Below are 11,149 nucleotides of genomic sequence, written 5' to 3'. Positions count from 1 at the left end.
CGCGCCGGCACCTTGAGCGCCCGAGGCACCGTCATCACCCACACCGAGCGTGACGGCCGGTCCGGGTCGACCGAGACGCTGTCCAAGAGCGGCGACCACTCCGTCATCCGGCGCAGGTCGGCATAGGACTCGTACAGCCGCGAGACCGGCACACCCGCAATCTCGATCGTCGCCGACGTCTCACCCGTCCAGCAGAGCGGCAGCGAGCGTGGCCGTGGGCGGCAGGCGGGCGACGGCGCGTGAGCCGGCCGCAGGGTGGCAAAGGCGATGACGCGCGCCGGCAGGAGCACATGTAGCAGCGCGGCGAGCCGCATGGTGGATCTGGCGAGTACAGCCACGCCTGCTATTATTCACAGCACAAGTGCAGCGAAGATCCGTCTTCCTGTGAAGACCAGCGCAAAGCGCCATAGGACGTATTTTCTTGTCAATAACAAGGTCTGTGAAAAAGTGAGGCGTGGTCTGTACTCGCCAGGAACAGGATATTCCCACCTCGGGAAAAAGAATTTTCGTGCGCGCGGCAAGGCGCGGGCGACGGCTTGTACAACGCCATATCAAGAGGAGAAAGGCGCCCCTACAAGTTACAAGATAGGTGGGGACATCCTGCTTTTTTGTTTTCTTTCTTTCAGGGAGGATTGTATTGGGAAACATCGAGAGGCGTGCGACTCCAGTCGCGGCGTCCCGTGCCCCCGAGTTCATTTTAACAACGGCGTAGCTGCTGTCGGTCGACTCAACAACGACGGCACGTCTTTTTATCTCTCGTGTTTGCGGGGGAAGCGCCTTTCGAGGCAATGCGCCCGTCAATGCGGATACGTTTGCTTCTCGTCAGCGCGTTGTTGCGCGAGCCGGGTGCCAGCACCAGCAGCGGATTTGTTCCGACCAACATAATAAAGGCTGCAAGACGAGGTGCTACAACGGCGGTGCTAGCGTGGCTCGACGGCGGCGACGGATGATTTGACGCGACATACGAGAGAGGCATCACGTTGCTGATTACCGCCGCCCACCAAGACCACGAGCGGGTGGTCGACATGCTGCTGCAGCGCGGCGCGGAGACCAACCAGCAGGACAGTGGAGGCTGAAACGCGCTGATGTACGCCGCCAGCGAAGGCCACGAGAGGGTGGTCGAGTTGCTGATGCAGCACGGTGCGGAGGTCGAATTGCAGGACAACGATCGCTGGACCGCGCTGATGGTCGCTGCCCGCAGCGGCCACGAGCGGGTGGTCGAGCTGCTGCTGCAGCACGACGCGGAGATCAACGTGCAGACTAGCGACGGCTTCACCGCGCTAATGATCGCCGCGACAACGGCCACGAGCGGGTGGTCGAGTCGCTGCTGCAGCACGGCGCTGAGGTCAACCTGCAGAGCGGCAGAGGCTTCACCGCGCTGATGTGGGCCGCCCAGGAAGGCCACGAGCGGGTGGTCGAGCTGGTGCTTCGGCACGGCGCGGAGATCAACCTGCAGGATAGCGACGGCGTCACCGCGCTGATGAGCGCCGCCAGCCAAGGCCACGAGCGGCTGGTTGAGCTGCTGCTGCAGCGCGGCGCGGAGCCCAACACGCAGAACGGCATCGGCACCGCGCTGATGGCCGCCGCCAACAACAACTACCCCGCCATCGTCCTCCACCTGCTGCGGGCGGGCGCGGACACGGCACTGCGCTCTGAGAACGGCATGACGGCGTTGCAGTTGGCCAAGGAGAAGGGCCACATCGAGTGCGTAAAGATCTTGTCGGAGGCGGCTGCGCGGCGCGAGGCGGTGGCCGCGGCGGCGGAGGCAGAGGGCCGAGCAGGGGCGAGCGTTTCCTCGGCTTTGTCAACGGCGGCGGAGCGGGCGTCAAGCAAGCTCTCCGATGAGGTCGTGGCAGCGGCTGAGCGAGGCGATGAGGCGGTCGTGCTAGCGTGGCTCAACGGCGGCGACGGCCGGGTCGACGCGACGTACACCAGAGGCAAGTTGAGCGGCATCACGCTGCTGATGGGTGCCGCCGGCCGAGGCCACGAGCGGGTGATCGAGATGCTGCTCCGGCGTGGGGCGAAGGTCGACCTGCAGAACAGCGAAGGCGGCACCGCGCTGATGGTCGCCGCCCACCTAGGCGACGAGCGGGTGGTCGAATTGCTGCAGCAGCGAGGGGCAGAGATCAACCTGCAGGGCAGCAAAGGCTTCACCGCGCTGATGTACGCCGCCGACAAAGGCCACGAGCGGACATTCGAGTTGCTGCTTCAGCGCAGCGCGGAGGTCGACCTGCAGAACAGCGAAGGCGGCACCGCGCTGACGACCGCCGCCCACCGAGGCCACGAGCGAGTGGTCGAGCTGTTGCTGCGGCACGGCGCGGAGATCAACAAGCAGGACAGCAAAGGTCTCACCGCGCTAATGGCCGCCGCCATCAACGGCCATGAACGGGTGGTCGAGTTGCTGATACGGCGCGGCGCTGAAGTCAACCTGCAGGACAGCAAAGGCTTCACCGCGCTGATGTACGCCGCCCACGACGGCTCCACCGCGCTGATGTTCGCGCCGACCAAGGCCACGAACAGTTGGTCGACTTGCTGCTGCGGCACGGCGCTGATGTCAACCTGCAGGATAGCGACGGCTACACCACGCTGATGAGCGCCGCCCTCTTCAACCGCCCCGCCGTCGTGCGGCGCTTGCTGCGGGCGGCGCGGATATGACGGCGCGAGAGGCAGATGGCATGACGGCGCTGCAGCTGGCCAAGGAGAAGGGCCGAGTGCGTAAAGGTCTTGTCGGAGGCGACGGCGGCGCGGCGCGAGGCGGCGGCCGCGGCAGCGGCTGAGCGAGGCGATGAGGCGGCGGTGCTAACGTGGCTTGATCGCGGCGGGCGGGTCGACGCGACGTACACCAGAGGCACGGTGAGTGGCATCACGTTGCTGATGGGCGCCGCCCACCAAGGCCACGAGCGGGTGGTCGAAATGCTGCTCCGGCGCGGGGCGACGATCAACCTGCAGAACAGCATTGGCGGCACCGCACTGATGCTCGCTGCTCGCAATGGCCACCAGCAGGTGGTCGAGTGGCTGGTGCAGCGCGGAACAGATCTCGATGTGCAGAACAGCAACGGCTATACCACGCTATTGAGGGCCGTCTACCACGGCAACACCGCGATCGTACTCCGGCTGCTGCTGGCGGGAGCGGACGCGACGGCGCGCAGTGCACGCGGCATGACGGCGCTGCAGCTGGCCAAGGAGCAGGGCCACGCCGAGATCACGGCCCTGCTGATCAAGGAGCAGTTTGCTACTGAAAAAAGGAATATCGTGGCCCTGCTCATGGTCCTGTGCACTTCCCTCGTCTGGTGTTGTTTGAGCAGGAAGCGGCTGCTTCTCCAGCCCCATCAGGGGCGCCCTCACGCGCCCGAGAGGGGGGGAGAGAGGGAAGGCGATGTAGCGGGACAGGAGCTCGTGGGAGTGAGTCCGCCCTCTCCCGCTTCTAGCGCGGCGGCGGCCGAGGCGGTGGCAGCTATCCCGGTGGTCAGAGGCGACACCAGGAGGTCAGAGGCAGAGCTGAAGGCGGAGGAGGCGGAGCAGGCTGCGGCGCTCGAGGAGAATACGAGGCTGGAGGTTGAGGCAAAGCGCACGCCGGAGGGATATACGTCGTCGTCGGTGGAGCCGTCGCCGCCTGCAAACGAGGAGGAGCCGCCGGATCAGTTTGTGTGCCCCATCACGACGGAGGTGATGAGCGACCCGGTGATGGCGGCTGACGGGCAGTCGTACGAGCGGTTGGCGATCGAGCGCTGGCTCGCGACCAAGCAGACGAGCCCTCTGACGGGCGGGGAGCTCGACCACAGCTTCTTAGTACCTAATCACCTGCTGCGAAGGCAGATTCGAGAGTGGCAGGACGCGCGATAGTGAAGGCGCGTTGAGCTTGAATGGACATTGGACAGGAGGCTTATTTGCCCTTGACGCAAGGCCCGGAGGCCGCCACAGCCACATGGTAACAACAGATACGTGTTAGCATTATACGTGTACGTAGCAACTACGTGTTAACGGATTCTTTTTCGCACTAGTTCATGCCTGTGTGCCGCAACGTAAAATTCTTTTTCGCTGTTAGTGCCACAATAATTATGGCAAAGTGCGCTAGAAATCCCGTGCCTAGTGTTTTGACTCATGAGACTGTTGTGCGAGGGAGGCCGCCGCTCCTGCCCGTGTAGCGTGTTGCGAAGCATTCTTTTTCACTCGCGGAGAAGTCGCTTAGGCGACTCCGCTGCCTCATCCTCGGGCTCCCGCGACGCCGACGGCCCAGCGCCGCCTCCGCCGATCATCCGGCCCGCTGGGTGCGCTTCTTAGCAGTAACTTAGCTCCCCGGCCTTGGGTGACGGTGTGAGAGAGGCTGTGATGACTCTGCCGTGCACTCCAAGTGCTCCAAGTGCCTTTATGTTCTTTGCCAGCGCCGCGCGGCACGCCGCGCTGCAATAGAGCTTGGGCAAACCCCATGCACAATACCCAGCTGCGACATCGCTGGCGCACGGACTCTAGCCGCCGCCCACTATGGCACATAGACTATGCGCCGTCCGCCGCCGAAGCATCGGCCTCCTCCTCCGCGAGCGAGGAGACGCTCGCCTTGTACGACTCGGGCCGCTGGAGGGCGACGCTCGGCAGCGGCACTCGCTTCGCCGCCTTCCCGCTCCGTGGCCCCGCCGGCCCGAGCGACATCGCCGTGAGCGGCAGCTGGCGCGAGAAACGAGCGTCCTCCGACGGTGTTCGGCGGATGTGGTGCGACGAGTCTGCACTCGCCGAGGTGTGCCATGAGGACGCTGCCGTCGTGACGCGGCGGCGCAGCTCGCCCTCCCCGTCGCGCTTGTGCCGGGCGGGCGCCTCCTTGGAGAGGAACCACGCCCACTCATGGATCGTCCGCTCGAGCGCCGCCGGGAACTGGAACTCGCGCAGCCGCTCCTCTGTTGCGCCCGGCCACTCGAGGAGGACGAGGCAGACGTACCTGCTCACGGGTGCCGCCGTGAAGAGACGCCGTTCACAGCCCGGCCACTCGAGGAGGAGGAGGAGGCGGCGGACGTACTTGCCGAGCGTGTGAGCGGCGACGAGCTCGGCGAGGACCCAAGGCCGCTCGAGGGCGGCGCGGGTGAGGAAGAGGATGTGGTTGCCTATGGTGGGCTTCAGCCTCGTCTAGTCAACCTCGGCAGTCACGTGTGACCGAGAGCACACTTGGCGTGGTTTGCAGCTGCTCGCGACCACGTCGAGCAGCGTGGGCAGCTCCTTGAGATTCGTCGAGTCGAGCCAGACCAAGTCCTGCGGCTTGACCCTCCGCACCGCCTCCTCGGCCCTCGGCCCCAGCCCGGCCGACTCGAGGAAGGGCTGGCTCGCGAGCAGCCGGCGCGCCGTGTCGACGAAGATGCGCGCCTACAGGAAGGTTCCAGGAAAGGTCTAGGAAAAGTCTAGGAAAGAGCGCCGTGTCGACGAAGATGCGCGCCGCGTCGCCCGCGTCCGCCTTGTGGTGGCTCAGGAAGGCGAGGTGCGGCCGGCCGTCCTGCCCGCCGAGCGAGTCGTACGAGAGGTGCTGCAGGATGTCCTTGACCTATGTGCTGAACACACCAGCCTCGGGTCGGGAAGACGGCACTGTGCAGAGTAGTTGGACCACCGCGTGAATGCGTCTGAACACCAGCTGAGCGTGCCCTCAGCGCCAGTTGGGAGACAAGAATGCGTATTCCGCTTCTACGGCCCTTGACCTCCCCCTCGAGCTTGTGGTCGGCCGCCTAATCTCGGGCAATCTCGGGGTCATCTCGGGTCATCTCGCCCTCGCGCTTGTGGTGTGCCGCCTGCGGCGTGAAGGTGCGGTACACGACCCCGCGCAGCGACACGAGGGCGTCGAAGAGGTCGAGGGCGGAGAAGCCTACCAGAGCAAGGACTGCGCGTGAGCTCTCTCTTCCATTCGGGCGTCCAAGAGTGTCGAGGGGCGGAGACGCCGTTCTCGCTCAGTAGCGCCGAGACGGTGCGGCAGCGCTGCAGCACGTCAGTGTTCCGGCTGTACGCCTTAAGGCCGAACTCGGAGTCGAGGCCGCTCTCCTCCTGCTCGCGCGAGACGCGCAGCACGCCTACTCTCGGGTGCGATCTCGGCTGATCTTGGGGAATCTCCCCCTTGCTCGCGCGAGCACGCGCGGCTCGCCGAGCCAGCGCAGTGTGCCCGCCGCCGCCGCCGCGCCGCCACAGCCGAGCGCGGCCAGCACGAGGGCCCCGAGCGCCTGGCTGCCGAGCAAGCGACCCGAGCCGGTGGGGAGGAGCCCCCCGCCTAATCTCGGGTGCCATCTCGTCGTATCTCGCCCGATCTCGAGGAGCAGGCGGTGAAGCGGCGCGCGCCGCGGTCAAACAGGCCAACAGCGAGGAGGCCCCACACACCGCACGCTCCGTGCACCTGCCCACACCGCAGCTCGGGCTGTGAAGAGACGCCGTCCCGCAGGCCCCGCACGCCGCACGCTCCGCGCACCGCGAAGGCGTCGACAACGTCGTCGACGCCCCAGCGAGCGGCCGCCTCGGAGGCGGAGGAGAAGACGACGCCTGCGGTACAGTTGACTGGGTACATGAGACTGAGGATCATCTCGCTCGTCCCTCGGAGGGAGGCGGAGGAGATGACGGCACCGGACACGACTCCGACGGCGGCGGCGAGGCCGAGGTCGATGGAGGCGCAGCCGGCGGTGATGCCGACGAGCCCTCCGAGGATGCCTATCTCGGGTGCAACCTCGGATAGCCTCGCGGGGGAGACCTCAAGGATGCGGCGAGATCGGCCCGGTTGGTGGTGTGGGGGGGGGGGGGGGGGGCAAGAGCGGTCGGGTGCCGTTCGCGAAGGCGAGGAGGTCGAAGGAGGGAGGGGAGAGGAGGAGGCGCTCGCCACTCCGCCCTCCCGCCGCGCAGCAGCGCGAGAGGAGGCGGCGCGCAGACGCGGAGCGCGACGCCGTGTCCCGCCTCAGCGCCGGCGCAAGCAGCCCGCCGACCACGCCGGCGCAGGCAGAGGAGAGGGCGGTCGCTGTCGCCGCGCCCGCCGCCGTGGCCGCGCCTCCCCTCCCTGCGAGAGGGCCGCCTAAACTCGGGTGCAATCTCCGCCTAATCTCGGGTGCAATCTCGGCTCACCTCGGCGCACCCCGAGCGGTCCGGTGAAACTCTTTGCGTGGCGAGCGGCTCCCTGCGAGAGGCCATATCTCCCCACATCTCCCCACATCTCCCCGTATCTCGACGCACCTCCGCTCCCCATGTTGAAGGCGAACCAGGCCACCCAGAGCAGCATCGTCCCGCTCAACACCTGGCGTGCCGCCCCAGAGGGCGTGCATCATGGACGGTGTCTGGGGAGGATGGAGGTGCAGCAGGAGAGGCGTGGGGCCTGCGGCACGTTGTGCGGCGAAAAGTCTGCCACAGTCTTCGGGTCGAACCTGAAAGGCACAATGCACGACGCATGTTTCCTCGGAGAGCCCGGCTGCAGAAGCTCCGCGCCTGGTTGCACGTACCGGCCAGTGCGCGGGCCGGCCGCGACGGCACCGACCAGCGCCGCGCAGCCGCCCAGCGCGTGGACGACGCCGGAGCCTAATAGTCCATGATCTGATCAGTATCAATCAGCCGCCTAGCGCGTGGACGACGCCATGGGCGTGCAATGGGCGTGCCATGAGCGTGCCATGGTGTCAGTCATGGGCGTGTCATGGGCATGGAGAAGTGGTGCGGCTTGTTTGATTGCGATGCGAGTGTCGCCGCCTGCAAAGTCGACGAAGCTCGGCTCGAGGTTGTGGAGGAACCCGCGGGAGGAGTAGGCAAACTGGACGGCCAGCGGGTACAGCAGTCCGGAGACCTAGAGCTGGAGGATCCAGCGATGGAGGATGCAAGCCCATACTCATCATTGTCCGAGCGCACGCCGGGGACCGTGCACGAGAGCACGAGGTAGCTTCCGACCGCGGTCCGCTCCGCCATCGCGCCGGACACGATTGTCGCGCAGGTGGACTGGAAGGCGAGGAAGACGAAGAAGGAGTAGTGGTCCTCGGCGGTGGTGTCTTCGTCCCAAGCAAGCGGCCACGTGCCGCCGTAGGCGACGGAGTAGCCCCACAAAGCGGCGTGCCAAGGATTACGTCAATGATATTCTTGGCGTAGGTTGCGATGACGTTGTGCTCGCGGACAGTTCCAGCCTCGAGCATCGCGAAGCCGAGCTGCATGAGCATCACAAGAACTCCGCAAAGCAGCTTCCAGGCCGTATCGAGCGCGACTGAAACGGACAGTAAATCGTCGGCCAGTGAATCGAGAGTGGCGTTGACGGCTGCTGCACGGCAGCACGTGCTGGCGCAGTCCGCTGCGATGTCGGCTTCATCGCACGCGGATGGTTTGAGCCACACGCACCACCACTCGTCGGTGCTCGTGGAGCAGCCCATCATAGGCAGCAAGGCTGTCCGACAACCGTTCTCAGCCAGAAAAAGATTTGTTTTGTCTTGTACCTGTGTTGTGAGTGCGCTCCAGTCCCGTGCCCAGTGTCGCGCGAGGGAGTTTTGTTGTAAAATTAGTTCTTCTTGCTCTACGCTGCCACCAACGCGACAAACACAACTCTTCACCTTTGAAGAAAAGAATTTTACAACGCAAACTCTCTCTCGTGAGTTGTTTGGTATTGCTAAAAATCTCTCTCAACGACACTAGGCACGGGACGGGCACGCACTGGCACACTAACACAGGTACACCGCACGGCGCACGGGAGCCGCCTCTAAGGACTAACTAAGGTCTAAGCGACTCCTGCGAGGACGGCGAGGCAGCACTTGCTCCGTGCACTGTCTCGACCGCCCTCGGAAGAAAAGAATAATTTTTGGTTGCCAGTAATTTCTGCGAAAGCGGCCGTCTAGGGAGGAACCCGGAAACACAGACCCCCTTTCGGTGTATGTAACTTGCGTCGAACAGTCAGCGGCGGCCGCGCAGCGCCACGCCGCTAGACGCGGCCGCGCCTCAGGCGGGTGGGCAGCAGTCGCCGCGCGAGGAGGCGAGCGCGAAGCACTCAGCGTACTCGAAGGAGAGCGTGCTCGCCGCCGCGGCGTCGACGACCCACGTGGCGACGCCGCGCAGCCCGACGGCCGGGAAAGTCTGCGGCGTCTCGTCGCCCTCGATGCCGCGCGCCATCGCCGCCGACTTGCCCTTTGGGTACTTGTCGGAAACGCCGCACGCCGCAATCACCACCTGGTAAGGTGAGGGTGAGGGAAGACTTCTCCACACACAAAGTGGCGGGGCAAGCGCCGGGCAGCCCTCGCGACTCGACGTCTGAAGGCAGGAGCCCCGCGGCATTGAAAGTGCAAGGCCCGGTGCGCGTGGGTGCGTGGGTGCGTGGGTGCGTGCGTGCGTGTGTCTCACGACCTCCTTGGCCGCAGCCATGACGGGCAGGGAGAGAGTGATGCTTCCCGGAACCTTCATCTCGACCGGCAGCACCCACCGGCCAGTCGCGTCCGCAACCTCGTCGCGGCCCGGGTAGAGGGATCCTACCCATTGGCAAGTGATGGACCAGCGACTGAGAACCAACCAGGTCGCACCATTTCTGGTGGAGGGAGCCGGCGGCGTGCATGCCGGGCAGTGAGGGTGGGTGCGCTGCGGTGGAGTGGAGTACAGTCGAATCCGCGTGCCCTCGAGTGCTGGTTGGAGTGCCCGTGTATCTCTCTCTATGAGGTCTCGAGGGCTTGGTCTTGTGTCGGGCGGGAGGACGCGTCTTCCGTGTGCATCTAAAGCAGCCGGCCGACGTGGCCATCGTCGCCGACGCCGACCAGCATCATGTCAAAGACGGGGAGCCCGTCCGGCGAGCGCGGAAGCACCTCTGGCGACAGCGCCCGCAGCGCAGCCTCGTACGCCTCCGCCTCTCCCGCCGCGTCGGCCGTCCCGCGCATCACGATGGCGTTTGTGCCGGCCCATGTGTCGAGAAACAGCTTGCCCGCCTTTGCGTGCGTCGCGAGGCTTGCGTCGTCCATCGGGACCGCCTTGTGGTTTACGTACGCCAACGTGGTGCGGTCTGCAAACGAAGGCGAGCTCTGGAGCATCTTGAGCACAGACCCTCCCGGAATGGCGAGCGCAAAGTGCCCACGCTCCGCGATCGCGGCCTCCGCGGCAGACTCGACGCGCGCAGCAACCGACGCCGCGACCGCAGATGCGTCCTGCAGCACATTGACCCTCTCGGGCGAAACCGGGCCAGCCGAGCCGGCAGGTGCAGCAGCCGAGGCGGCAGGCGCAGCAGGTGCGGATGCAATATCTTCGTCGGCCCAAGTGAAGCCCTCCGGCGGTGGACGCGACACGATGGCGAGGCGAGTGTCACGGGCGAGACGAGTCTCGCGGGCGACGAGCCCATTACCTCCGCCGTGCCCAGGTAACAGCAGCCCGAGCGATAGTCCGAAGATGGCTGACAACATCCTCTCGTTGGCACGCTAGGCCTAGCCACAGCACGCCGACTGTACAGCCCCCCAGCAGCCGCTCCTGGCTGGGTTCCGGCTCCTACCCGGATAGGGGGTCTGTTCCCACTGGCTGGCCCCTCCCAGATAGGTAGGTAGGTTGGTCTTGTTTGGCCCAAAAGGGCCCTGCAATAGGTAGGTAGCCCCTATTTTCATCTTTTTTCGCTTCGCTGCGCGGCCTGGGGATAGGTAGGTAAAAAGGTAGGGCGTTTTTTTTGGCGCGAGTCAGTGGGAACAGACCCCCTATCCGGGTGGGAGCCGGAACCCTGCTCGCGACCTTTTGTGTTCTCTTCTCGAGGTTCTCGAGGTTTGGCCGCGTTGGGTACCCTCGGAGCGAGAATTGGTGTGACGCGATCCACGCAGGCGTGGTTTCTGACGGCCGACCGTCAGTGCGCGGAGTTGCCCCTTCTCCGACTGCCCCGGCTAGTTCACGAGTTTCGCGGGAGTGACCCCATGCGTCAAACCCGAGACCTAGCGCGGGTGGGTTGGAGGGGGGCTCGCTGCAGGGAAGGGCTGTGTAAGAAGCCGATCCCCGTAGTCTGCCCCGCTCCTCCCCATCGGGCCGCATGAGCGGCCGCGCCTCGCAGATTCGTTTTCGCGCCTGGGTCAGGCGCGCGGGGCATCCCCCGGGTCGCTCGACCAGCGATCCGAAGAGTGGCCGCTATGCGAAGGAAAGAGTGGGGCCCTCGGGGTACGCCTCCGTCCGGCCCCCTCCTGGCCCCCTCCGAGGGGGGAAGGGAATTGCGGGGTCCCCACGGGCGCCT

The 11,149-nt window shown here is 65.5% G+C and overlaps 4 protein-coding genes across 4 annotated transcripts in view; 1 reads left to right on the top strand and 3 right to left on the bottom strand.

The window, feature by feature from the left end:
- The window catches only part of EMIHUDRAFT_453114 (hypothetical protein), a gene marked incomplete at its 5' end in the record, with an annotated part of 615 nt that extends 301 nt beyond the window's left edge, over positions 1-314 (bottom strand). The window contains one exon of the mRNA XM_005760764.1: positions 12-314. Within this exon, the coding sequence (XP_005760821.1) occupies positions 12-314 (303 nt within the window). The remainder of the gene's footprint in view (positions 1-11) is intronic.
- Positions 315-3,222: 2,908 nt separating this feature from the next.
- EMIHUDRAFT_453113 (hypothetical protein) lies at positions 3,223-4,470 on the top strand. Its single transcript, XM_005760763.1, has 3 exons — positions 3,223-3,290; positions 3,429-3,842; positions 4,362-4,470. Exons 1-3 carry the CDS (start codon positions 3,265-3,267, stop codon positions 4,408-4,410), a joined length of 489 nt encoding a protein of 162 aa, XP_005760820.1. The 5' UTR covers positions 3,223-3,264; the 3' UTR covers positions 4,411-4,470.
- A 24-nt stretch (positions 4,471-4,494) lies between these two features.
- On the bottom strand, positions 4,495-8,351 carry AMT16 (putative ammonium transporter; the record flags this gene model as incomplete). The annotated part of the gene is made up of 14 exons (XM_005760813.1): positions 4,495-4,930; positions 5,009-5,115; positions 5,185-5,349; positions 5,408-5,524; positions 5,676-5,702; positions 5,911-6,015; positions 6,431-6,501; positions 6,583-6,666; positions 6,836-7,006; positions 7,082-7,123; positions 7,180-7,240; positions 7,328-7,518; positions 7,764-7,962; positions 8,052-8,351. The coding sequence occupies 14 exons, from the start codon at positions 8,349-8,351 to the stop codon at positions 4,495-4,497; spliced, it is 2,076 nt and encodes a 691-aa protein (XP_005760870.1).
- A 416-nt stretch (positions 8,352-8,767) lies between these two features.
- Positions 8,768-10,385, bottom strand: EMIHUDRAFT_438321 (hypothetical protein). The gene is made up of 3 exons (XM_005760762.1): positions 9,683-10,385; positions 9,310-9,431; positions 8,768-9,135 (listed from the first exon to the last, which is right to left on the bottom strand). The coding sequence occupies exons 1-3, from the start codon at positions 10,344-10,346 to the stop codon at positions 8,908-8,910; spliced, it is 1,014 nt and encodes a 337-aa protein (XP_005760819.1). The 5' UTR covers positions 10,347-10,385; the 3' UTR covers positions 8,768-8,907.
- Positions 10,386-11,149: the final 764 nt, after the last annotated feature.

The sequence above is a fragment of the Emiliania huxleyi genome (assembly GCF_000372725.1).
Source record: "Emiliania huxleyi CCMP1516 unplaced genomic scaffold EMIHUscaffold_74, whole genome shotgun sequence".
Classification (NCBI taxonomy): domain Eukaryota; phylum Haptophyta; order Isochrysidales; family Noelaerhabdaceae; genus Emiliania; species Emiliania huxleyi.
This window is presented reverse-complemented; position numbering and strand designations above follow the sequence as displayed.

Bases quoted from the DNA above. Each gene is read 5' to 3' on its own strand.
- EMIHUDRAFT_438321 (XM_005760762.1), bottom strand. From the start codon at position 10,346: ATGTTGTCAGCCATCTTCGGACTATCGCTCGGGCTGCTGTTACCTGGG. The intron at 9,432-9,682 runs GCCGGCTGCTTT...GCCAATGGGTAG, and splicing joins CGGCGACGATGGCCACGTCG to GATCCCTCTACCCGGGCCGC. The intron at 9,136-9,309 runs GTCGTGAGACAC...TCACCTTACCAG, and splicing joins TCATGGCTGCGGCCAAGGAG to GTGGTGATTGCGGCGTGCGG.
- EMIHUDRAFT_453113 (XM_005760763.1), top strand. From the start codon at position 3,265: ATGGTCCTGTGCACTTCCCTCGTCTG. The intron at 3,291-3,428 runs GTGTTGTTTGAG...TCCCGCTTCTAG, and splicing joins CTGTGCACTTCCCTCGTCTG to CGCGGCGGCGGCCGAGGCGG. The intron at 3,843-4,361 runs GTGAAGGCGCGT...AAGTGCTCCAAG, and splicing joins GAGTGGCAGGACGCGCGATA to TGCCTTTATGTTCTTTGCCA.